The 27,563-nt window shown below is 46.8% G+C and overlaps 1 protein-coding gene across 5 annotated transcripts in view; it reads right to left on the reverse strand.

Moving 5' to 3' along the window:
* Window positions 1-27,563, reverse strand: part of LOC110518048 — a 182,617-nt gene that overhangs the window by 134,083 nt on the left and 20,971 nt on the right. For 4 of the 5 annotated variants that reach the window (XM_036956855.1, XM_036956857.1, XM_036956856.1 and 1 more), the window contains exons 2-11: window positions 16,654-16,762; window positions 14,633-14,709; window positions 13,800-13,895; window positions 13,470-13,508; window positions 13,130-13,201; window positions 10,291-10,350; window positions 9,815-9,957; window positions 4,373-4,439; window positions 4,189-4,266; window positions 1,368-1,466 (exon numbers count right to left, since the gene is read on the reverse strand). In XM_036956855.1, coding sequence (XP_036812750.1) covers window positions 1,368-1,466; window positions 4,189-4,266; window positions 4,373-4,439; window positions 9,815-9,957; window positions 10,291-10,350; window positions 13,130-13,201; window positions 13,470-13,508; window positions 13,800-13,895; window positions 14,633-14,709; window positions 16,654-16,762 — 840 coding nt within the window. Of the gene's footprint in view, window positions 1-1,367; window positions 1,467-3,636; window positions 3,679-4,188; window positions 4,267-4,372; window positions 4,440-9,814; window positions 9,958-10,290; window positions 10,351-13,129; window positions 13,202-13,469; window positions 13,509-13,799; window positions 13,896-14,632; window positions 14,710-16,653; window positions 16,763-27,563 lie in introns of those variants that run through there. The other variant, XM_036956858.1, reaches the window with a different exon arrangement.

The following is a 27,563-nucleotide window of genomic DNA, read 5'->3' on the forward strand; positions in this document are numbered from 1 at the left end:
GTAATGTTATATGTGGTGGTGCTGTAATGTAATGTTATACGTGGTGGTGCAGTAATGTAATGTTATACGTGGTGGTGCTGTAATGTTATACGCGGTGGTGCTGTAATGTTATACGTGGTGATGCAGTAATGTAATGTTATACGTGGTGGTGCTGTAATGTAATGTTATACGTGGTGGTGCTGTAATTTTATACGTGGTGGTGCTGTAATGTAATGTTATACGTGGTGGTGCTGTAGTGTTATACGTGGTGGTGCTGTAATGTAATGTTATATGTGGTGGTGCTGTAATGTAATGTTATACGTGGTGGTGCAGTAATGTAATGTTATACGTGGTGGTGCTGTAATGTAATGTTATACGTGGTGGTGCTGTAATGTTATACGTGGTGGTGCTGTAATGTTATACGCGGTGGTGCTGTAATGTTATACGTGGTGGTGCAGTAATGTAATTTTATACGTGGTGGTGCTGTAATGTAATGTTATACGTGGTGGTGCTGTAATGTTATACGTGGTGGTGCTGTAATGTAATGTTATACGTGGTGGTGCAGTAATGTAATTTTATACGTGGTGGTGCTGTAATGTAATGTTATACGTGGTGGTGCTGTAATGTTATACGTGGTGGTGCTGTAATGTAATGTTATATGTGGTGGTGCTGTAATGTAATGTTATACGTGGTGGTGCAGTAATGTAATGTTATACGTGGTGGTGCTGTAATGTAATGTTATACGTGGTGGTGCTGTAATGTTATACGTGGTGGTGCTGTAATGTTATACGTGGTGGTGCTGTAATGTTATGACGTGGTGGTGCTGTAATGTAATGTTATATGTGGTGGTGCTGTAATGTAATGTTATACGTGGTGGTGCAGTAATGTAATGTTATATGTTGTGTAGAGATATGCTCACCATGGCATTGTGGGGCTCTGAGGAGCTATAGTGGTGTGTGTGTGTGTGTGTGGGGGGGGGGGGGGGGGGGGGGGGCGGGGGGTTAGTGTAGTGTTGGGGTAGTTCTCACCATGCATATCTGAGTTGGTGGGGCTCTGAGGAGCTGTAGTGTTGTGTGTTGGGGGGATGTGTAGTGGTAGTGTAGTATTAGGGTAGTGTAGGGGTAGTTCTCACCATGCCACCATGGATCTCTGAGTTGGTGGGGCTCTGAGGAGCTGTAGTGTTGTGTGTTGGGGGGGATGTGTAGTGTTAGGGTAGTGTAGTGTTAGGGTAGTGTAGTGTTAGGGTAGTTCTCACCATGCCACCATGGATCTCTGAGTTGGTGGGGCTCTGAGGAGCTGTAGTGTTGTGTGTTGGGGGGATGTGTAGTGGTAGTGTAGTGTTAGGGTAGTGTAGTGTTAGGGTAGTGTAGTGTTAGGGTAGTTCTCACCATGCCACCATGGATCTCTGAGTTGGTGGGGCTCTCCAGGAGCTGCAGCTGTTTCTCAAAGAGCTGAGAGATGGCTCTGTGAACCAACTCATACTGTTCCTATAGGAGATGGAGAGGGGAGGGAGAGAGGGAAGGGAGAGAGGGAAGGGAGAGAGGGAAGGGAGAGAGGGAAGGGAGAGAGGGAAGGGAGAGAGGGGAGGGAGAAAAGGGAGGGGGAGAAGGGACAGAAAGTGGACAGTGAGTCAACGCAGAACACTTGTCTTCATATTAAAACCATAACAAGACTCAGTCCATATTCCCCTGAACCACGGCTACAAATTAGGGAAAATCAACATTCTTTCCTATTGACCTCTTTGTCAAGAAACAAGACAATTGCATTTGAAAAAGGTCAAGTTTTTGCTATGAGTCAGTGAGGTAATCTAGGTAACCACAGGCAGTTTTCCCCACAGACGTTCTAATGCCCACTGGGATTATACAGCAACACAGAACACTGAAGACAGCACTTATATACACATATTAAACCATGGAGACACAGACACAGCAACACAGAACACTATGAAGACAGCACTTATATACATATTAAACCATGGAGACACAGACACAGCAACACAGAACACTATGAAGACAGCACTTATATACATATTAAACCATGGAGACACAGACACAGCAACACAGAACACTATGAAGACAGCACTTATATACATATTAAACCATGGAGACACAGACACAGCAACACAGAACACTATGAAGACAGCACTTATATACATATTAAACCATGGAGACGCAGACACAGCAACACAGAACACTGAAGACAGCACTTATATACATATTAAACCATGGAGACACAGACACAGCAACACAGAACACTATGAAGACAGCACTTATATACATATTAAACCATGGAGACGCAGACACAGCAACACAGAACACTGAAGACAGCACTTATATACATATTAAACCATGGAGACACAGACACAGCAACACAGAACACTATGAAGACAGCACTTATATACATATTAAACCATGGAGACACAGACACAGCAACACAGAACACTATGAAGACAGCACTTATATACATATTAAACCATGGAGACACAGACACAGCAACACAGAACACTATGAAGACAGCACTTATATACATATTAAACCATGGAGACGCAGACACAGCAACACAGAACACTGAAGACAGCACTTATATACATATTAAACCATGGAGACACAGACACAGCAACACAGAACACTATGAAGACAGCACTTATATACATATTAAACCATGGAGACGCAGACACAGCAACACAGAACACTATGAAGACAGCACTTATATACATATTAAACCATGGAGACGCAGACACAGCAACACAGAACACTATGAAGACAGCACTTATATACATATTAAACCATGGAGACACAGACACAACAACACAGAACACTATGAAGACAGCACTTATATACATATTAAACCATGGAGACACAGCAACACAGAACACTATGAAGACAGCACTTATATACATATTAAACCATGGAGACGCAGCAACACAGAACACTGAAGACAGCACTTATATACATATTAAACCATGGAGACACAGACACAGCAACACAGAACACTAAGACAGCACTTATATACATATTAAACCATGGAGACGCAGACACAGCAACACAGAACACTATGAAGACAGCACTTATATACATATTAAACCATGGAGACACAGACACAGCAACACAGAACACTATGAAGACAGCACTTATATACATATTAAACCATGGAGACGCAGACACAGCAACACAGAACACTATGAAGACAGCACTTATATACATATTAAACCATGGAGACACAGACACAGCAACACAGAACACTATGAAGACAGCACTTATATACATATTAAACCATGGAGACACAGACACAGCAACACAGAACACTAAGACAGCACTTATATACATATTAAACCATGGAGACACAGACACAGCAACACAGAACACTATGAAGACAGCACTTATATACATATTAAACCATGGAGACACAGATACAGCAACACAGAACACTATGAAGACAGCACTTATATACATATTAAACCATGGAGACGCAGACACAACAACACAGAACACTATGAAGACAGCACTTATATACATATTAAACCATGGAGACGCAGACACAGCAACACAGAACACTATGAAGATTGACACACGGTAGACAAAGACTTCAGTGGTGTTTTTGTTCACATTCAGCTGAACGCCACATTACCTGGGTCTGAACAGCAGAACGCCACATTACCTTGGTCTGAACAGCAGAACGCCACATTACCTGGGTCTGAACAGCAGAACGCCACATTACCTTGGTCTGAACAGCTGAACGCCACATTATCTGGGTCTGAATGCCACATTACCTTGGTCTGAACAGCTGAATGCCACATTACCTTGGTCTGAACAGCAGAACGCCACATTACCTTGGTCTGAACAGCTGAACGCCACATTACCTGGGTCTGAACAGCTGAACGCCACATTATCTGGGTCTGAATGCCACATTACCTTGGTCTGAACAGCTGAACGCCACATTACCTGGGTCTGAATGCCACATTACCTTGGTCTGAACAGCTGAACGCCACATTATCTGGGTCTGAACAGCTGAACGCCACATTATCTGGGTCTGAATGCCACATTACCTTGGTCTGAACAGCTGAACGCCACATTACCTGGGTCTGAATGCCACATTACCTTGGTCTGAACAGCTGAACGCCACATTATCTGGGTCTGAACAGCTGAACGCCACATTATCTGGGTCTGAATGCCACATTACCTTGGTCTGAACAGCTGAACGCCACATTACCTTGGTCTGAACAGCAGAATGTCTCTGTGTTCTCATCTCCTGAATCAGCCGGAACACGTTGAAGTCTTCTGGAATCTTCTACAAACCAACAAGAACAATACACTCAGTGGTCCATCTGTGCTCCAGGAAACAGCAAAGGCAACAATTTGAGTGTGTGTGTGTGTGTGTTTCATAGTGTACGTACCCCAGCCTTTAGTAGGTTCCATGTGTAGTCTATAGCACAGATGGCGCCTGTCCTCCCACAGCCAGCACTGTCAACACACAACAACAATCAGAATGAAACAGAATGCAACAGCCTAGAGACACACAGACTACATCTCACAGCTTCCATAAGGCTTGGTGGATTTACAGCCGGAACTAACATTCAGAGACTGTATGTTCTAAGCTATGGTATACAGTGAGGGGGGGGGAAGTATTTGATCCCCTGCTGATTTTGTACATTTTCCCACTGACAAAGAAATGATCAGTCTATAATTTTAATGGTAGGTTTATTTGAACAGTGAGAGACAGAACAACAAAAAAATCCAGAAAAACACATGTCAAAAATGTTTTCAATTGATTTGTATTTTAATGAGGGAAATAAGTATTTGACCCCCTCTCAATCAGAAAGACTTCTGGCTCCCAGGTGTCTATTATACAGGTAACAAACTGAGATTAGGAGCACACTCTTAAAGGGAGTGCTCCTAATCTCAGTTTGTTACCTGTATAAAAGACACCTGTCCACAGAAGCAATCAATCAATCAGATTCCAAACTCTCCACCATGGCCAAGACCAAAGAGCTACACAAGGCTGGAATGGGCTACAAGACCATCGCCAAGCAGCTTGGTGAGAAGGTGACAACAGTTGGTGTAATTATTCGCAAATGGAAAATAACAGTCAATCTCCCTCGGCCTGGGGCGCCATGCAAGATCTCACCTCGTGGAGTTGCAATGATCATGAGAACGGTGAGGAATCAGCCCAGAACGACACGGGAGGATCTTGTCAATGATCTCAAGACAGCTGGGACCATAGTCACCAAGAAAACAATTGGTAACACACTATGCCGTGAAGGACTGAAATCCTGCAGCGCCCGCAAGGTCCCCCTGCTCAAGAAAGCACATATACATGCCATATACATGCCCGTCTGAAGTTTGCCAATGAACATCTGAATGATTCAGAGGACAACTGGGTGAAAGTGTTGTGGTCAGATGAGACCAAAATGGAGCTCTTTGGCATTAACTCAACTCGCCGTGTTTGGAGGAGGAATGCTGCCTATGACCCCAAGAACACCATCCCCACCGTCTAACATGGAGGTGGAAAAATTATGTTTTGGGGGTGTTTTTCTGCTAAGGGGACAGGACAACTTCACTGCATCAAAGGGACGATGGACGGGGCCATGTAGCGTCAAATCTTGGGTGAGAACCTCCTTTCCTCAGCCAGGGCATTGAAAATGGATCGGTATTCCAGCATGACAATGACCCAAAACACACAGCCAAGGCAACAAAGGAGTGGCTCAAGAAGAAGCACATTAAGGTCCTGGAGTGGCCTAGCCAGTCTCCAGACCTTAATCCCATAGAAAATCTGTGGAGGGAGCTGAAGGTTCGAGTTGCCAAACGTCAACCTCGAAACCTTAATGACTTGGAGAAGATCTGCAAAGAGGAGTGGGACAAAATCCCTCCTGAGATGTGTACAAACCTGGTGGCCAACTACAAGAAACGTCTGACCTCTGATTGCCAACAAGGGTTTTGCCACCAAGTACTAAGTCATGTTTTGCAGAGGGGTCAAATACTTATTTTCCTCATTAAAATACAAACCAATTAAAACATTTTTGAAATGCTTTTTTCTGGATTTTTTTTGTGGTTATTCTGTCTTTCACTGTTCAAATAAACCTACCATTAAAATTATAGACTGATAATTTATTTGTCAGTGGGCAAACGTACAAAATCAGCAGGGGATCAAATACTTTTTCCCTTCACTGTATAAACTCAGCAAAAAAATAAACATCCCTTTTTCCAGGACCCTGTTTTTCAAAGATATTTGGATTTTTATGAATTAACTTCACAGATCTTCATTTTAAAGGGTTTAAACACTGTCTCCCATACAATTAAGGAACATGCACCTGTGGAACGGTCGTTAAGACACAAACAGCTTACAGACAGCAGGCAATTAAGGTCACAGTTATGAAAAATTAGGACACTAAAGAGGCCTTTCTACAGACTCTGGAAAAAAAACCTAAAGAAAGATGCCCAGAGTCCCTACTCATCTGCGTGAACGTGCCTTAGGCATGCTACAAGGAGGCATGAAGACTGCAGATATGGCCAGGGCAAAACATGGCCATGTCCGTACTGTGAGACGCCTAAGACCGCGCTACAGGGAGACCGGATGGACAGCTGATCGTCCTCGCAGTGGCAGACCACGTGTAACAACACCTGCACAGGATCGGTACGTCCGAACATCACACCTGCGGGACAGGTACAGGATGGCAACAACAAATGCCCGAGTTTCACTCAGAACGCACAACCCTCCATCAGTGCTCAGACTGTTCCCAATAGGCTGAGAGAGGCTGAACTGAGGGCTTTTAGGCCTGTTGTAAGGCAGGTCCTCACCAGACATCACCAGCAACAACGTCGCCTATGGGCACAAACCCACCGTCGCTGGACCAGACAGGACTGGCAAAAAGTGCTCTTCACTGACAAGTCGCGGTTTTGTCTCACCAGGGGTGATGGTCGGATTCGCGTTTATTGTTGAAGGAATGAGCGTTACGCCGAGGCCTGTACTCTGGAGTGGGATCGATTTGGAGGTGGAGGGTCCATCATGGTCTGGGGCGGTGTGTCACAGCATCATCGGACTGAGCTTGTTGTCATTGCAGGCAATCTCAACGCTGTGCGTTACAGGGAAGACTTCCTCCTCCCTGATGTGGTACCCTTCCTGCAGGCTCATCCTGACATGACCCTCCAGCATGACAATGTCACCAGCCATACAGCTCGTTCTGTGCGTGATTTCCTGCAAGACAGGAATGTCAGTGTTCTGCCATGGCCAGCGAAGAGCCCGGATCTCAATCCCATTGAGCACGTCTGGTACCTGTTGGATCGGAGGGTGAGGGATAGGGCCATTCCCCTCAGAAATGTCCGGAAACTTGCAGGTGCCTTGGTGGAAGAGTGGGGTAACATCTCACAGTAAGAACTGGCAAATCTGGTGCAGTCCATGAGGAGGAGATGCACTGCAGTACTTAATGCAGCTGGTGGCCACACCAGATACTGACTGTTACTTTTCATTTTGACCCCCCCCCCCCCTCCCCCTTTGTTCAGGGACACATTATTCAATTTCTGTTAGTCACATGTCTGTGCAACTTGTTCAGTTTGTCTCAGTTGTTAAATCTTATGTTCATACAAATATTTACACATGTTAAGTTGGCTGAAAATAAAGGCAGTTGACAGTGAGATGTTTATTTTCTTGCTGAGTTTATGTTGACACACTTAACATCCTTAAGCCCCTCCCCCTGGCCACAACATCCCGTCTCCCCCCTACATTCTCCCACGGTAGTGAGCAGAGAATCCCCAGGGACAGTAGGGGAACATACATGTGGCTCCAATCAGCCTGATGATGATAATAATGACGACGGCCCTGAAGGGACTTCTTAATGTTAATTAATTGAGGACCAGAAATCCAAGGGGAATAGAAAGAGCTGAGCTGGTCGTTTGGAGAGCGACCCCCACAGACCTCCTCAGCTGTGTGTGTGTCTCCTGTGATGGTGTGTGTGTGTCTCCTGTGATGGTGTGTGTGTGTGTGTCTCCTGTGATGGTGTGTGTGTGTGTGTCTCCTGTGAGGGTGTGTGTCTCCTGTGAGGGTGTGTGTCTCCTGTGAGGGTGTGTGTCTCCTGTGATGGTGTGTGTGTGTGTGGTGTGTCTCTCTCCTGTGATGGTGTGTGTGTGTGTGTGTGTGTCTCTCCTGTGATGGTGTGTGTGTGTGTGTGTGTGTGTGTCTCTCCTGTGATGGTGTGTGTGTGTGTGTGTGTGTGTGTGTCTCTCTCCTGTGATGGTGTGTGTGTGTGTGTGTGTGTGTGTGTGTCTCTCCTGTGATGGTGTGTGTGTGTGTGTGTGTCTCTCCTGTGATGGTGTGTGTGTGTGTGTGTCTCTCTCCTGTGATGGTGTGTGTGTGTGTGTGTGTGTGTGTGTCTCTCTCCTGTGATGGTGTGTGTGTGTGTGTGTCTCCTGTGATGGTGTGTGTGTCTCTCCTGTGATGGTGTGTGTGTGTCTCTCCTGTGATGGTGTGTGTGTGTCTCTCCTGTGATGGTGTGTGTGTGTGTGTGTCTCTCCTGTGATGGTGTGTGTGTGTGTGTGTGTCTCTCCTGTGATGGTGTGTGTGTGTGTGTGTGTGTCTCTCCTGTGATGGTGTGTGTGTGTGTGTGTGTGTGTCTCTCCTGTGATGGTGTGTGTGTGTGTGTGTGTCTCTCCTGTGATGGTGTGTGTGTGTGTGTGTGTCTCTCCTGTGATGGTGTGTGTGTGTGTGTGTGTCTCTCCTGTGATGGTGTGTGTGTGTGTGTGTGTCTCTCCTGTGATGGTGTGTGTGTGTGTGTGTCTCTCCTGTGATGGTGTGTGTGTGTCTCTCCTGTGATGGTGTGTGTGTGTGTGTGTCTCCTGTGATGGTGTGTGTGTGTGTGTGTGTCTCTCCTGTGATGGTGTGTGTGTGTGTGTGTCTCTCCTGTGATGGTGTGTGTGTGTGTGTGTCTCTCCTGTGATGATGATGTGTGTGTGTGTGTGTGTGTCTCTCCTGTGATGGTGTGTGTGTGTGTCTCTCCTGTGATGGTGTGTGTGTGTGTGTGTGTCTCTCCTGTGATGGTGTGTGTGTGTGTGTGTGTCTCTCCTGTGATGGTGTGTGTGTGTGTGTGTCTCTCCTGTGATGGTGTGTGTGTGTGTGTGTGTGTCTCTCCTGTGATGGTGTGTGTGTGTGTGTGTGTCTCTCCTGTGATGGTGTGTGTGTGTGTGTCTCTCCTGTGATGGTGTGTGTGTGTCTCTCCTGTGATGGTGTGTGTGTGTGTGTGTGTGTCTCTCCTGTGATGGTGTGTGTGTGTGTGTGTGTGTCTCTCCTGTGATGGTGTGTGTGTGTCTCTCCTGTGATGGTGTGTGTGTGTCTCTCCTGTGATGGTGTGTGTGTGTCTCTCCTGTGATGGTGGGTGTGTGTGTCTCTCCTGTGATGGTGTGTGTGTGTGTCTCTCCTGTGATGGTGTGTGTGTGTGTCTCTCCTGTGATGGTGTGTGTGTGTGTCTCTCCTGTGATGGTGTGTGTGTGTGTGTCTCCTGTGATGGTGTGTGTGTGTGTGTGTCTCCTGTGATGGTGTGTGTGTGTGTGTGTCTCCTGTGATGGTGTGTGTGTGTGTGTCTCCTGTGATGGTGTGTGTGTGTGTGTCTCCTGTGATGGTGTGTGTGTCTCCTGTGATGGTGTGTGTCTCCTGTGATGGTGTGTGTGTGTGTCTCCTGTGATGGTGTGTGTGTGTGTCTCCTGTGATGGTGTGTGTGTGTCTCCTGTGATGGTGTGTGTGTGTGTGTCTCCTGTGATGGTGTGTGTGTTTCCTGTGATATTGTTTCTGCACTACTCTCTCCATTGCTTCTAGATTTAAATGGACGGCTTCACAGAGTGTGTGTGTGTACCTGCAGTGTATACAGATGGGTACATCATCATGCTCCTGGTACTCTCTCATCAGACCAATCATATCCAAGATGGAGTCAAAGGACGAGGGGACGTCATGGTCTGGCCAGTTGATGTAATGGAACTGGGTTATCCTACGTGTCTCCTGTAGGGGGGGGGGGGGGGAGGAAGAGAAAGGGAGAGAGAGAGGAAGAGGAGAGAGAGGAAGAGGAGAGAGAGGAAGAGGAAGAGAAGGGGGGAGAGAAGAAGAGGAGAGAGAGAGAGAGAGGAAGAGGAGAGAGAGAGAGAGAGAGAGGAAGAGGAGAGAGAGAGAGAGAGAAGGGGGGAGAGAGAAGAAGAGAAGGGGGGAGAGAGAAGAAGAGAAGGGGAGAGAGAGAGGAAATGAGTTTCCAGAAAGAGCAGATTGATGTCATGTGAATGATGAAACTGAAAGGCCATTGTGTTTCTATATGTTAGTGAGGAAGAAAAGAGAACTCACATTGTCATGCTCCACTGTCAGGGTCCTGATGAAATAGTCCGTTCTGGGCTGTTCTGATTCCTGCCAGCAGAAACAGAGGATTAAGCCGAACTGTAACAGGTGTACAACATATCAGTTTCAAAAAGGCAGTGCTTCAGAAAACATGTGTTATGGTTAACAATTTGTTTTTAACTGACGTCCCTATTTAAATAACGGATATCTATCTATCTATATACATTACATACATACAGGAGGACATCTTACGTAGGCTATGGATAAATAACGGCTGAGTATGTGTGTGTGTGTGTGTGTGTGTGTGTGTGTGTGTGTGTGTATGTATGTATGTATGTATGTATGTATGTATGTATGTATGTGTGTATGTATGTATGTATGTGTGTATGTATGTATGTATGTATGTATATATATACAGTGCCTTGCGAAAGTATTCGGCCCCCTTGAACTTTGCGACCTTTTGCCACATTTCAGGCTTCAAACATAAAGATAAAAAACTGTATTTTTTTGTGAAGAATCAACAACAAGTGGGACACAATCATGAAGTGGAACGACATTTATTGGATATTTCAAACTTTTTTAACAAATCAAAAACTGAAAAATTGGGCGTGCAAAATTTTCAGCCCCCTTAAGTTAATACTTTGTAGCGCCACCTTTTGCTGCGATTACAGCTGTAAGTCACTTGGGGTATGTCTCTATCAGTTTTGCACATCGAGAGACTGAATTTTTTTCCCATTCCTCCTTGCAAAACAGCTCGAGCTCAGTGAGGTTGGATGGAGAGCATTTGTGAACAGCAGTTTTCAGTTCTTTCCACAGACTCTCGATTGGATTCAGGTCTGGACTTTGACTTGGCCATTCTAACACCTGGATATGTTTATTTTTGAACCATTCCATTGTAGACTTTGCTTTATGTTTTGGATCATTGTCTTGTTGGAAGACAAATCTCCGTCCCAGTCTCAGGTCTTTTGCAGACTCCATCAGGTTTTCTTCCAGAATGGTCCTGTATTTGGCTCCATCCATCTTCCCATCAATTTTAACCATCTTCCCTGTCCCTGCTGAAGAAAAGCAGGCCCAAACCATGATGCTGCCACCACCATGTTTGACAGTGGGGATGGTGTGTTCAGCTGTGTTGCTTTTACGCCAAACATAACGTTTTGCATTGTTGCCAAAAAGTTCAATTTAGGTTTCATCTGACCAGAGCACCTTCTTCCACATGTTTGGTGTGTCTCCCAGGTGGCTTGTGGCAAACTTTAAACAACACTTTTTATGGATATCTTTAAGAAATGGCTTTCTTCTTGCCACTTCCATAAAGGCCAGATTTGTGCAATATACGACTGATTGTTGTCCTATGGACAGAGTCTCCCACCTCAGCTGTAGATGTCTGCAGTTCATCCAGAGGGATCATGGGCCTCTTGGCTGCATCTCTGATCAGTCTTCTCCTTGTATGAGCTGAAAGTTTAGAGGGACGGCCAGGTCTTGGTAGATTTCCAGTGGTCTGATACTCCTTCCATTTAAATATTATCGCTTGCACAGTGCTCCTTGGGATGTTTAAAGCTTGGGAAATCTTTTTGTATCCAAATCCGGCTTTAAACTTCTTCACAACAGTATCTCAGACCTGCCTGGTGTGTTCCTTGTTCCTCATGATGCTCTCTGCGCTTTTAACGGACCTCTGAGACTATCACAGTGCAGGTGCATTTATACGGAGACTTGATTACACACAGGTGGATTGTATTTATCATCATTAGTCATTTAGGTCAGCATTGGATCATTCAGAGATCCTCACTGAACTTCTGGAGAGAGTTTGCTGCACTGAAAGTAAAGGGGCTGAATAATTTTGCACGCCCAATTTTTCAGTTTTTGATTTGTTAAAAAAGTTTGAAATATCCAATAAATGTCGTTCCACTTCATGATTGTGTCCCACTTGTTGTTGATTCTTCACAAAAAAATACAGTTTTATATCTTTATGTTTGAAGCCTGAAATGTGGCAAAAGGTCGCAAAGTTCAAGGGGGCCGAATACTTTCGCAAGGCACTGTATATACACAGCCCTTACATACATGACTCAGCCCTTACATACAGGACAGCACATTAACCCCAGAGCATGACGCTCCACAGTGACTGGCTCTATTATAGACTCCATATGTAATAACACAGTAGTTCCCACTCAGCCCTTACATACAGGACAGCACATTAACCCCAGAGTCTCTGGGGGACAAGCACATCACTGTAGAACGCTGGGACTAAAGAGGACACTTTAAAATAACTCTCTCCTTTAAGATGAGGCTCTGCATAGCTGGAGGATGAGCTCCCTGTAGCTCAGTAAATACAATGGAGGGGTGTGTGTGAATGTGTGTGTGTGTGTGTGTGTGTGTGTGTGTGTGTGTGTGTGTGTGTGTGTGTGTGAGAGAATGTGTGTGTGTGTGTGAAGTGTGTGTGTGTGTGTGAGAGAATGTGTGTGTGTGTGTGTGTGTGTGTGTGTGAGAGAATGTGTGTGTGTGTGTGAAGTGTGTGTGTGTGTGTGAGAGAATGTGTGTGTGTGTGTGTGTGTGTGTGTGTGTGAGAGAATGTGTGTGTGTGTGTGTGTGTGTGTGAGAGAATGTGTGTGTGTGTGTGTGTGTGTGTGTGTGAGAGAATGTGTGTGTGTGTGTGTGTGTGTGTGTGTGAAGTGTGTGTGTGTGTGAAGTGTGTGTGTGTGTGTGTGTGTGAAGTGTGTGTGAAGTGTGTGTGTGTGTGTAGTGTGTGAAGTGTGTGAAGTGTGTGTGTGTGTGTAGTGTGTGAAGTGTGTGTGTGTGTGTGTGTGTAGTGTGTGTGTGTGTGTGTGTGTGTGTGTGTGTGTGTGTGTGAACTTACACAGGAGATTCTGAAGGGGCCAAAAGACACGGGCTCATCACCAAACTGGGGAAAGTACCGCTCACACTTTTTCTAACAGAAAAGAGGAAAAAGACACGTTACCTTTTCAGAGACTTTCGGTCCGGTTCAACGCCGAAACCACATTCACCACAAAAGAACATACGAAACTCTCTATCAAACATATGAAAGAGGGAGATATGAAAACACTTCAGTGTTATCAACATAAATATCTTACTCCAGACACTGAAGGGCTCTTCCTGTCAAATCAACAGTGAAAGTGGTTCCTTTCATATCACTACAGTATAATACCATACTGACGTCTTCAGGACCAAACTCTTACCCTTCCCATCTCGAATTCTCGACATGCCATTACGATGACCTGGAACATAGGAAACGGAAAGGTTTTTAATTCACATCCTGCTAGAAAAATGGATATTCCAACGTGTGTGTTCTGTTCCATCACATGGTAATAAACCTGACACACAGCATGTTATAAACACATTAACAAACAGCGCTTCATAGGAATTAAAGTCTCAGAGAGAAGTGGCAAAAACAGTGTGTGTGTGTGTGTGTCTCAGTGTGTGTGTGTGTGTGTGTGTGTCTCAGTGTGTGTGTGTGTGTGTGTCTCAGTGTGTGTGTGAGTGAGTGAGTGAGTGAGTGAGAGACTCACGGCTACACTGTACTCCCAGTTCATTCTCCAGAAGTCGATGACAGTGTTGGTTAGAGGACCCTGGGTAGCGATGTAGGCCTCTGGACCATCCATTCCCTGGTAACACAACTAATATTAGAGGGCTGGATGAACTAACACACAGTTAGTTTAGAGGAAGTGGAGGGGGAGGAAGAGGAGGAAGAGGAGGAGGAAGAGGAAGTGGAGGAGAGAGGAGGAAGTGGAGGAGAGGGAGAGGAGGAGAGAGGAAGTGGAAGAGAGGGAGGGGAGGAGGGAGGAGAGGGAAGAGAGGAAGTGGAGGAGGGAGGAGGCGAGAGGAGGAAGAGGAGGAAGTGGAGGAGAGGAGAGAGGAGGAAGTGGAAGAGGGAGGAGGAAAACACTCAGACATCTTTATTCAGGGCAGCCTGAAAAGGTCTCTGAGTTTTTAAGGATGTAATTAATCACCTTGTGTGACACAGCTGAGTGTCATTAGCTTCCACACAGTGTGCAGGTTGCTATGCTACACTCCACATGACCATCACCTGGAAGGCCCTGTCGCCTCTAGTTACTAAACAAAACAACATTTTGTGGACCAGGTGTTACAATTCTCCATCCCTCAGCGTTCCTTCTGCTCTATTTAAAGTGTTGACCTCTGACTGGACAGACATTCAGGGTGAAACTGAAGACGTACTGGTGATATGTTTGTGGACCTGAAAGCTCATCTCTGCACATCCGCTCTCACCCCCCCCCCCCCCACACACACACGAGGCAACAAGCTGTGTAAGCCATTGGGGGGCAGAGGGGTGAGGTCACATCATGCAGTCACAGGTCTGAGGTGTGAAGGAAGTCAACTGTACCTTGATGAAGCTGGCATTGATGTAATCTGCATCCTGATTGGTTGTTTTTAAAGTCAGCTTTACCCTTGTGTGGTCAACTGTGGGAGAGATGAGGATACAAGTTAGAGAGAGACAGAGGAAGAGAGTGATAGGAGAGGAAAAGAGCACGAGAGAGAGAGTTTCCCATGCCAATAAAGCCCCTTAAATTGAATAGAGAGAGAGAGGAAGGGAGAGGGGAAGGGAGAGGGGAAGGGGGAGGGAGAGAGGAAAGGAGAGGGGAAGGGGGAGGGAGAGGGGAAGGGGGAGGGGGAGGGAGAGAGGAAAGGAGAGGAAAGGAGAGGAAAGGAGCAGGAGAAAAAGAGCAACAGATTAGAGGGAATAAAGACAAAGGATGTGGCTGGTAAATATAACAAATAAATCATGGCAAATGTTTTCAGCACTGAACAACAAGATTATATAAACACTATATTTGACTGATCCATCTGTAGCCTCCATCCATCCATCCATCTGTAGTCTCATCCATCCATCCGTAGCCTCCATCCATCCATCTGTAGTCTCGTCCATCCATCTGTAGTCTCATTCATCTATCCGTCCCTCCGTAGCCTCCAGTCTCCATCCATCCGTAGCCCCCATCCATCCATCCATCCGAAGCCCCCATCCATCCATCCGTAGCCCCCATCCATCCATCCGTAGCCCCCATCCATCCACCCGTAGCCCCCATCCGTAGACTCCATCCATCCGTAGCCTCCATCCATCCGTAGCCTCCATCCATCCATCTGTAGCCTCCATCCATCCATCTGTAGTCTCATCCATCCATCCATCTGTAGTCTCATTCATCTATCCGTCCCTCCGTAGCCTCCAGTCTCCATCCATCCGTAGCCCCCATCCATCCATCCATCCGTAGCCCCCATCCGTAGACTCCATCCAGCCGTAGCCTCCATCCATCCATCCGTAGCCTCCATCCATCCGTCCATCGATTGTAGTCATGATGTTCTGAATTAAGAGGCAGAGGGGCTTCAGATGACAGAGGTTAGTGTCCTGTAAGATGTCCTCGTGATGCCATGTTCAGGTAGAGATGAGGTTAGTGTCCTCCATGTTGTTCAGGTAGAGAAGAGGTTAGTGTCCTCCATGTTGTTCAGGTAGAGAAGAGGTTAGTGTCCTCCATGTTGTTCAGGTAGAGAAGAGGTTAGTGTCCTCCATGTTGTTCAGGTAGAGAAGAGGTTAGTGTCCTCCATGTTGTTCAGGTAGAGAAGAGGTTAGTGTCCTCCATGTTGTTCAGGTAGAGAAGAGGTTAGTGTCCTCCATGTTGTTCAGGTAGAGAAGAGGTTAGTGTCCTCCATGTTGTTCAGGTAGAGAAGAGGTTAGTGTCCTCCATGTTGTTCAGGTAGAGAAGAGGTTAGTGTCCTGTAAGATGTCCTCCATGTTGTTCAGGTAGAGAAGAGGTTAGTGTCCTGTAAGATGTCCTCCATGTTGTTCAGGTAGAGAAGAGGTTAGTGTCCTCCATGTTGTTCAGGTAGAGAAGAGGTTAGTGTCCTCCATGTTGTTCAGGTAGAGAAGAGGTTAGTGTCCTCCATGTTGTTCAGGTAGAGAAGAGGTTAGTGTCCTCCATGTTGTTCAGGTAGAGAAGAGGTTAGTGTCCTCCATGTTGTTCAGGTAGAGAAGAGGGGGGGGGGGGGCTTGGATGCTATGTTGTGGGGAAGAAGGGCCAAGAGGATGTGTGTGTTGTGAGAGGCTGTGGTCAGAGTTTATTTGTCCAGTCCACTCAGAGCTCCTCTGGCCTGTAGCATTAATGTGATCCTGTCCAGTAATATCCATCTATCCCCCTGACTGTAAGAACCATTAGAGAGGACACACACAGCACACTACACACACAGCACAGTACACTACACACACAGCACACTACACACACACAGCACACTACACACACACAGCACACTACACACACACAGCACACTACACACACACAGTACACTACACACACAGCACACAGCACACTACACACAGTACACTACACACAGCACACTACACACAGCATTACATACAGGGCAGTATGTCTTTATAGCGGTTCTTCTTCACATTCCCTTCCTGCTCCCCGACGTTGGTGGGGTAGATCTTCTCTGTCCTGTATTTGGTCGATAATCTTCGTAATCTCTGCAGGGAGAAAAAACAACAAGAGAGAAAATGTTATTCATTCTGTGTTTTTCTGTCTCCTAAAGAAAGACATGTTGTAGAGAAGGAATACCCAACAACACCCTATTTCCTTTATAGTGCACTACTTTTGACCAGAGTCCTATGAAGGGAATAGGGAACCATTTATAGTGTACCACCTTTGACCAGAGCCCTAGGGAGGGAATAGGAAACCCTTTATAGTGCACTACCTATAAAGGGAATAGGGAGCCATTAGGAACACATCCGTATAGAGGGGCTTTAGTGTAGGATAGGATGAATGATTGATGGTGAAGAGAAACATTTGCCCTACATTAGAGGGACGTGGTACAAGCCAGTCATGTTTCAGTGTGACAGGAATGGTTCCCAGAGAGTGTACCGTTGCCCACGCACAAGGTTAGGGATCATGAAGAGATCCTATTTGACTACGCTCCACACATTTCACACACCCCCTTCTCCAGCCCCTCTAACAGCCCTGCAGAGACCAGCCCACCTACACGCTATACAGTAGCTAACAGTTTAGGAATGCCCTAGTCCCCCTCGTGCAGCTCCACGATGGTTCCTCGCCCATCAGTACTTCCTATGGAACTTCTCACACAACTCTCTCTCTGGCTTCATTGGGAACAACCAAACTCTCACAACAGCACCCTTGATCTCCAAGCTGAGGCCCTTAATTCAACTCTGCCCTCTCCCCAGCTCGTTTCCAGCTCCGCTCCGAGGCCCTCTCCCCAGCTCACTTCCAGCTCCGCTCTGAGGCCCTCTCCCCAGCTCCGCTCTGAGGCCCTCTCCCCAGCTCCGCTCTGAGGCCCTCTCCCCAGCTCCGCTCTGAGGCCCTCTCCCACAACATTAATTACAGTGACAGTGTGTCGTTCAGCTCCACTCTAGCAGGCCACCGAGTCCTCAGGGACAGAGGAGTAATGAGACACTGCTTCAGCACATTAGCTGAAGGGATATAAACGACACACTCGTACATAGACACTAGAGGTCGACCGATTAATCGATTTCAAGTTTTCCTAACAATCGGAAATAGGTATTTTTGGACAACGAGTTGGCAGATTATTTTCAATTTTTATTTTACAACTTTATTTAACTAGGCAAGTCAGTTAAGAACACATTCTTATTTTCAATGACAGCCTAGGAACAGTGGGTTAACTGCCCTGTTCAGGGGCAGAACGACAGATTTTTACCTTGTCAGCTCGGGGATTCGATCTTGCAACCTTACGGTTAACTAGTCCAACGCTCTAACCACCTGCCTCTCATTGCACTCCACGAGGAGACTGCCTGTTACGCGAATGCGGTGCGCATTTGTGAAAATAGACTGTTGGTCCGCTTCAAGCCTATCAACTCCCGAGATTAGGCTGGTGTAATCGATGTGAAATGGCTAGCTAGTTAGTAGGGTGCACACTAATAGCGTTTCAAACCTCACTCGCTCTGAGACTTGGAGTAATTGTTCCCCTTGCTCTGCATGGGTAACGATGCTTCGAGGGTGGCTGTTGTGTCGATGTGTTCCTGGTTCAAGCCCAGGTAGGGGCGAGGAGAGGGACAGAAGCTATACTGTTACACTGGCAATACTAAAGTACCTATAAGAACATCCAATAGTCAAAGGTATATGAAATACAAATGGTATCGAGAGAAATAGTCCTATAAATACTATATTAAGTACAACCTAAAACCTCTTACCTTGGAATATTGAAGTCTCATGTTAAAAGGAACCACCAGCTTTCATATGTTCTCATGTTCTGAGCAAGGAACTGAAACGTTAGCTTTTTTACATGGCACATATTGCACTTTTACTTTCTTCTCCAACACTTTGTTTTTGCATTATTTAAACCAAATTGAACATGTTTCATTATTTATTTGAGGCTAAATTGATTTTTATTGATGTATTATATTAAGTTAAAATATAATTGAGTATTGTTGTAATTGTCATTATTACAAATAATAATTTTTTATAATTTTTTTTAAAATGTAAAAAACGTCCGATTAATCGGTATCGGCGTTGAAAAATCATATTCGGTCAACGCTACACGCTCGTACACAGACGCTACACGCTCGTACACAGACGCTACACGCTCGTACACAGACGCTACACGCTCGTACACAGACGCTACACGCTCGTACACAGACGCTACACGCCCGTACACAGACGCTACACGCCCGTACACAGACGCTACACGCCCGTACACAGACGCGACACGCCCGTACACAGACGCGACACGCCCGTACACAGACGCGACACGCCCGTACACAGACGCGACACGCCCGTACACAGACGCGACACGCCCGTACACAGACGCGACACGCCCGTACACAGACGCGACACGCCCGTACACAGACGCGACACGCCCGTACACAGACGCGACACGCCCGTACACAGACGCGACACGCCCGTACACAGACGCGACACGCCCGTACACAGACGCGACACGCCCGTACACAGACGCGACACGCCCGTACACAGACGCGACACGCCCGTACACAGACGCGACACGCCCGTACACAGACGCGACACGCCCGTACACAGACGCGACACGCCCGTACACAGACGCTACACACCCGTACAGACGCTACACACCCGTACAGACGCTACACACTCGTACAGACGCTACACACCCGTACAGACGCTACACACCCGTACAGACGCTACACACTCGTACAGACGCTACACACTCGTACAGACGCTACACACTCGTACAGACGCTACACACTCGTACAGACGCTACACACTCGTACAGACGCTACACACTCGTACAGACGCTACACACTCGTACAGACGCTACACACTCGTACAGACGCTACACACTCGTACAGACGCTACACACTCGTACAGACGCTACACACTCGTACAGACGCTACACGCCCTAATTAGGAAATATGTATAAGAGTGTTGATGGAAGCTTCACAAGATGTAATCACTAGTGACGTTAATAAAAAGACATTGAAGTTAATTTTCTAATAATTAGCGACCAGTTTTCCATGACATGCACTGCTGCTGAGGCCGCACTTGAGGTAGCGACCTGGGAACAGAGAGGATGTTGGGAACAGAGAGGATGCTACTTCACTGTAGCCGGGTTTCGAGACCTAGTGGGAAACTTCATCCTCTCTCTCTTTTTCCCCTCTTCATAAAAAAACACGCTACCCTAACCGTGGCCTACAAACTCAACAGCTACTGTGACTACTGTCATGGTCTTCTGGTGTTGTAGTAGGCCTGGGCGTTGGAGCGGTGGGGGCCTGGGCGTTGGAGCGGTGGGGGCCTGGGCGTTGGAGCGGTGGGGGCCTGGGCGTTGGAGCGGTGGGGGCCTGGGCGTTGGAGCGGTGGGGGCCTGGGCGTTGGAGCGTGCTCCCATTAAGTCCAGTCTGCTCCCATTAAGTTCAGTCTGCTCCCATTAAGTCCAGTCTGCTCCCATTAAGTCCAGTCTGCTCCCATTAAGTCCAGTCTGCTCCCATTAAGTCCAGTCTGCTCCCATTAAGTCCAGTCTGCTCCCATTAAGTCCAGTCTGCTCCCATTAAGTCCAGTCTGCTCCCATTAAGTCCAGTCTGCTCCCATTAAGTTCAGTCTGCTCCCATTAAGTCCAGTCTGCTCCCATTAAGTCCAGTCTGCTCCCATTAAGTCCAGTCTGCTCCCATTAAGTCCGGGTTGCATTGAAACACATGGGGATAGTGTGTTGATCCCTAATATTCAATCAACATGAGCATAAATAGGTTCTATTAAGATGTAAATTGATGAAAACTACAAAAACTAAAGCCATGGTGCCTTTACCAAGATTAGAAACTATACAAATCTCTGTACTCTCTGAGACGCAGAGAGAGACGCAGAGAGAGACGCAGAGAGAGACGCAGAGACACATGGTGATTACAGAAGACCTGTGACAGCTAGCTCTTTTACCCCACCAGCCTCTCTGACACTGACAGACCTGCTGGCTGTGGTGAACCTCACCTAACCACGTGGCCTGGCTGACAGAATACTGATACATGGTTATGACAACTGAAGGAATAGGCCTGAAAGCATTAAAAAGGTGAGGTCAGAGAGCTAGAGAAAGAGCGAGAGAGAGAAAGAGAGAGAGAAAGAGAGAGAAAGTGAGAAGGAGAGAAAGAGAGAGGGCGAGAAAGAGCGAGAGGGAGCGAGAGGGAGCGAGAGAGCGAGAAAGTGAAATACCAGTGTGCCATCACAGCAGCAAGATTTGTGACCTGTTGCCACAAGAAAAGGGCAACCAGTGAAGAACAAACACCATTGTAAATGCAACCCATATTTATGCTTATTTATTTTATCTTGTGTCCTTTACCATTTGTACATTGTTAAACACTGTGTATATATAATATGACATTTGTAATGTCTTTATTGTTTTGAAACTTCTGTATGTGTGATGTTTACTGTTAATTTTTATTGTTTATTTCACTTTATATATTATCTACATCACTTGCTTTGGCAATGTTAACACATGTTTCCCATGCCAATAAAGCCCTTGAATTGAATTGAGAGAGCTAGGGAGAGAGAGAGCTAGGGAGAGAGAGAGCTAGGGAGAGAGAGAGCTAGAGAGAGAGAGAGCTAGGGAGAGCTAGAGAGAGCTAGAGAGAGAGAGAGAGCTAGAGAGAGAGAGAGAGCTAGAGAGAGAGAGAGAGAGCTAGAGAGAGAGAGAGAGAGAGAGAGAGCGAGAGCGAGAGAGCGAGAGAGAGAGAGAGAGAGAGAGAGAGAGAGAGAGAGAGAGAGAGAGAGAGAGAGAGAGAGAGAGAGAGAGAGAGAAAGCGAAAGAAAGTGAGAAAGAAAGTGAGAGAGAAAGCTAGGGAGGAAGAGAGAAAGCTAGGGAGGAAGAGAGAAAGAAAGAAAGTGAGAGAGAGAGAGAGCTAGTGAGAAAGAGAGAAAAAGAGAGAGAAAGAAAGTGAGCGAGAGGGACAGGGAGAGAGAGGATAATGTTTTTACCAGGTGTTGCTATGTCTCTGTACTTGAAGACTACAGTATGTGTTTATCTCAGGTCTTCTTGCTGAAGAGGAGAACCATGCAGTGCTCTGCTCTCTCAGGCATACAGTAATACCATTATATCTATTCTGGTCTCAAGTGGATTACATTTTCATCAGAACACTACACTGATTCTGTTCTGCAGAGGAGCCTGGGGCTGAGACAGCCAACATCACAACACACAAGGTATGTACTCTTCCACACACACACATTTATGTATACATTTTCATGCATGCACACACTCTCACACACATCCACCCACGCCACATTGCACTACGCATGAGAAAACACAGTGTGCTAGAAACGGTGTGTGTGTGTGTGTGTGGGCCAGGCGGTAGTCCAGTCCATAAGCCCAGGGTAAGACAGGGGTGAGGTAGAGTTGTACAGCAGCAGTGTGGGACCAGGGAGTTACCCTCTGATGAGTTGTCATGGAGCTCTGTGGAAGCGGTCTTCACAGCCTTCCAAGGGTGCTCTCCACTGGGCTGGAGACTCCAGGTACCTTACCATCACCCTGTCTAACCACATATAGTCTGCATCCTCAATAACATCATTATTCCCTTTACAGTGCACTACTATTGACCAGGTTGATTAACAGTAGTGCACTACTATTGACCAGGTTGATTAACAGTAGTGCACTACTATTGACCAGGTTGATTAACAGTAGTGCACTACTATTGACCAGGTTGATTAACAGTAGTGCACTACTATTGACCAGGTTGATTAACAGTAGTGCACTACTATTGACCAGGTTGATTAACAGTAGTGCACTACTATTGACCAGGTTGATTAACAGTAGTGCACTACTATTGACCAGGTTGATTAACAGTAGTGCACTACTATTGACCAGGTTGTGTTTAACAGTAGTGCACTACTATTGACCAGGTTGATTAACAGTAGTGCACTACTATTGACCAGGTTGATTAACAGTAGTGCACTACTATTGACCAGGTTGTGTTTAACAGTAGTGCACTATATAAGGGACAGAGTGCCATTTGGGTCATAGTCTTAAGGCCTACAGATCCAACACAGAATCCTGACATGTATTGGAGTGGCTCAGTTCAGCTCCAATTTAATGACTCTTTGCACATCAGCTCTCATTGCTGCAGTCATGTAATGCAGGGCCGTTAGAGAAACGCTTTAGACATTACATCTGCATGTGTGTTGTGCTGCCGAGGCCCACGATGCCCGGCTTTAGGCCAAATACCCCCCCCTACTGAGACATTACATCTGCATGCGTGTTGTGCTGCCTGGGCCCACGATACCCAGCTTTAGGCCAAATACCCCCCCCCCCCTACTGGGACATTACATCTGCATGTGTGTTGTGCTGCCTGGGCCCACGATACCCAGCTTTAGGCCAAATACCACCCCCCCCCCCCCCCCCCCCCCCCTACTGGGACATTACATCTGCATGTGTGTTGTGCTGCCTGGGCCCACGATGCCCAGCTTTAGGCCAAATACCCCCTCCCCTACTGGGACATTACATCTGCATGTGTGTTGTGCTGCCTGGGCCCACGATGCCCAGCTTTAGGCCAAATACCCCCTCCCCTACTGGGGACATACATCTGCATGTGTGTTGTGCTGCCGAGGCCCACGATGCCCAGCTTTAGGCCAAATACCCCCCCCCTACTGGGGACATACATCTGCATGTGTGTTGTGCTGCCTGGGCCCACGATGCCCAGCTTTAGGCCAAATATCCCCCCTACTGGGGCATACATCTGCATGTGTGTTGTGCTGCCGAGGCCCACGATGCCCAGCTTTAGGCCAAATCCCCCCCTACTGGGGCATATAGCTGCATGACTTGTAAAAAGTGGAATTATTTTGGTCACAGAAAATGAAAAATCTATCCAATCATATTGTGTTGCATAAAACCCCCCGAGTCAGACAGTTTATAGAATCACGTCTTCATAAACTAAGTCTTTTCCTGTCAAATAAAACGGAGGCTCTTATTGGGTTCCAAATCAAACAGATTTTTAACAAATCTGAACATTGTCGGTGGAGTCATAAGACCGTTTTGCTGCTCCCACGCCAGACCACCATTTTTTATTGCTCTCTCTTCCGTGGTTACGTAAACGTTGTGCACACATGAACAGGACGCAAGTACACACTATGGAGAAGCCCATTGGAGGACGCAGTACAAAAGGAAACGAGAGTGGAACTAGAGAAGAAGAACAAACAAACGAGAGACAGAGAGAATAGAAGGAGCGAGGAGGAGAGAAAGGAGGGGACAAACGTCAGAGCTTTTAACTAACTAACTAACTCAGTAAATTGATTACGTTATCTGTCGATCAATTTCCACTAACATGGTCTCAGTCTGGCTCCTGGAGAACTTTCTGGGCTACGGCTGACAGACGACACTAGTAAGAGCAGAGAGACAGAATGACGAGGTCAGAAGAAGGAAAAAAGACAGACAGGGAAATATGTAATGCTCCCCCACAATACTTTCTCTCTTTCTCACTCGTTCTCTCTTCCCTCTTTCTTTCTGAACCTGCCTCTCAGCCCTGTGCAACAGGAAGTGGCAGTGTTGTTGTGAGAGAGAGCGCGTGAGGGCCAGCTTCCTGTGAGCTGCACTACCACTTTAATACTTCTGCCACCGAGCAACAATGAGGGAGACCAGTGACACACACTACCCCTCGTCCCCTCTCACCCCCCTGAGCAGACTCATCCCCGAGCCCCCTCTCATCCCCCTGAGCAGACTCATCCCCCTGAGCCCCCTCTCACCCCCCTGAGCACTCATCCCCATGAGCCCCCTCTCACCCCCCTGAGCAGACTCACCCCCCCTCACCCCCCTGAGCAGACTCATCCCCGAGCCCCACTGAGCAGACTCATCCCCCTGAGCAGACTCATCCCCGAGCCCCCTCTCACCCCCCTGAGCAGACTCATCCCCATGAGCCCCCTCTCACCCCCCTGAGCAGACTCACCCTCCCTCGCCCCCTCTCACCCCCCTGAGCAGACTCACCCCCCCTCACCCCCCTGAGCAGACTCACCCTCCCTTGCCCCTCTCACCCCTCTGAGCAAACTCACCCCCCATCGCCCCCTCTTACCCCCCATCGCCCCCTCTCACCCCCCTGAGCACTCACCCCCACCTCGTCCCCTCTCACCCCCCTGAGCAGACTCACCCCCCCTCACCCCCCTGAGCAGACTCAACCGATCACACATCTGAGCAGCAATGCAAGACGCCAACGGATTTGCCCTCCTCCCCATCCTGTCTTCATAAACTCAAATCCCCTCTGCGATTCCCACCTCCTCTCCTCTCCGCGATTCCCACCTCCTCGATTCCCACCTCCTCTCCCCTCCGCGATTCCCACCTCAACGCTCCTCTCTACCCCCCCACCCTCAACTCCCTCCCCTCTGACCCACCTCCTCTCGCCATCTAATTTCATCCCTCCGCCTTCACAGTTCCAAATCCCCCTCTCCGCTCCGGATCAGAGCGAGGCGAGATGGGGCGACGCCCTAAGGCTGTGTCTGCCAAAATCAAAGACCCTCCCCCTGAGGGTAGACTGGAGAGACAGACCACCATCCTCAGAGCTGAGCTGAATGCGAGATTGTGCTGGGCCCCGTCTCTCTCCGTGGCTGGGCCTCGTCTCTCTCCGTGGCTGGGCCCCGTCTCTCTCCGTGGCTGGGCCCCGGCTACACTATATCTATATTACATCTACATTATATATACACTGTCTATATTACATCTACACTACACCTACACGATATCTATATTATATCTACACTATAGCTACACTATATCTATATTACATCTACATTATATATACACTGTCTATATTATATCTACACTAAATCTACACGATATCTATATTCTATCTACACTATAGCTACACTATATCTACACTAAATCTACATTATATCTACACTAAATCTACATCTATATGTCTACACTATATCTATATTACATCTACATTATATATACACTGTCTATATTATATCTACACTAAATCTACACGATATCTATATTCTATCTACACGATATCTATATTCTATCTACACGATATCTACACTATATCTAGATTAAATCTACACTAAATCTATATTATATCTACACTAAATCTATATTATACCTACACTAAATCTATATTATATCTACACTAAATCTATATTATACCTACACTAAATCTATATTATATCTACACTAAATCAATATTATATCTACACTAAATCTATATTATACCTACACTAAATCTATATTATATCTACACTAAATCTATATTATATCTACACTAAATCTATATTATATCTACACTAAATCTATATTATACCTACACTAAATCTATATTATATCTACACTAAATCTATATTATATCTACACTAAATCTATATTATACCTACACTAAATCTATATTATATCTACACTAAATCTATATTATATCTACACTAAATCTATATTATATCTACACTAAATCAATATTATACACTATACACTATATCTATATATCTACACTATATCTACACTATATCTATATTTGAATCAATGTGTAATTAAAAAAATATATATTTTTTGCTACTGTAGGTAGCGTGGCATAAGCTAGCGCTAGTCGGCTGTAGTAATTTACATCATACAGTTTGTTCTCCATCTTTACGAGCCAACATGTTCTCAGCCTATGTATTTCCATCAGTAATGAAAACTCATTTTCTCCTTCCCTCGTGTCTCTACAGCAGACTGTGAACAATATGTTTCCAACATTAACATCTCAGAATCTAATCGCACTACATTCAGAATCATGAGAATCACATTACAGATGGTACTGGCATCTAAGTATTGTGCTAATATCATATCGTGAGGTCCCTGGCACCCCCCAACACATAAACCATATGAGAATATAGGCATGATCAAGTGGAAAGAAACTTCAATCTAGACTGTGGTGAGCAGGGCTGCATCTCTTCCCTGCATCTCTCCCCCCCCCCCATCTCTCCCCCCCCATCTCTCTCCCCCTTCCACGCATCTCTCTCCCCCTTCCACGCATCTCTCTCCCCCTTCCACGCATCTCTCTCCCCCCTCCACGCATCTCTCTCCCCCCTCCACGCATCTCTCTCCCCCCTCCCCCCCATATCTCTCTCCCCCTTCCCCCCCCCCATATCTCTCTCCCCCTTCCCCCCCCCCATATCTCTCTCCCCCTTCCCCCCCCCATATCTCTCTCCCCCTTCCCCCCCCCATCTCTCTCCCCCTTCCCCCCCCCCCATCTCTCTCCCCCTTCCCCCCCCCCCCCCATCTCTCTCCCCCTTCCCCCCCCCCCCATCTCTCTCCCCCTTCCCCCCCCATATCTCTCTCCCCCTTCGCTGCATCTCTCTCCCCCTTACCAGCTTCTCTCATTTCTTCACCTAAGTCTCTCTTCCCCCTAGCTCCCCTTCTCATTCTCATGCCTCCCTCCCTAAATACCCACCTCAGACAGAACGAGAGCAGGGTAACCTACTTTCCTTCTGACTAAATAAGTAACCACATACCAATATCGCTGTGTGTGTCTGTGTCTGTGTCTGTGTGTGTGCCTGTGTGTGTGTGCCTATGTGTGTGTGTGCCTATGTGTGTGTGTGCCTATGTGTGTGCGTGCCTGTGTGTGTAAATCAGTAACTACTTGTGTTTTCCTTCTCCTGAATTATTCACAGCCATGTGGCTTTGTAGGTAGCACAGGCTGCTTTGGCTCAGCTCTGTGGTCTGATTGGTTATTTTTGTACATGTGCTGTTTGGCTCAGTTTTTTGATTGGTCGAGGCGATGTCTCTGTTCCGGTAGGAAGGCAGAGGTGGTTGGCAGCAGGGGCTATATGTTTCCATGGAAACTACAGAATTTGGGCGGGTAGCCAGGATGGCTGTGTGCGCGCGGGGGGGGGGGGGGG

Source organism: Oncorhynchus mykiss, chromosome 21, assembly GCF_013265735.2.
Source record: "Oncorhynchus mykiss isolate Arlee chromosome 21, USDA_OmykA_1.1, whole genome shotgun sequence".
In the NCBI taxonomy this organism is placed as follows: domain Eukaryota; kingdom Metazoa; phylum Chordata; class Actinopteri; order Salmoniformes; family Salmonidae; genus Oncorhynchus; species Oncorhynchus mykiss.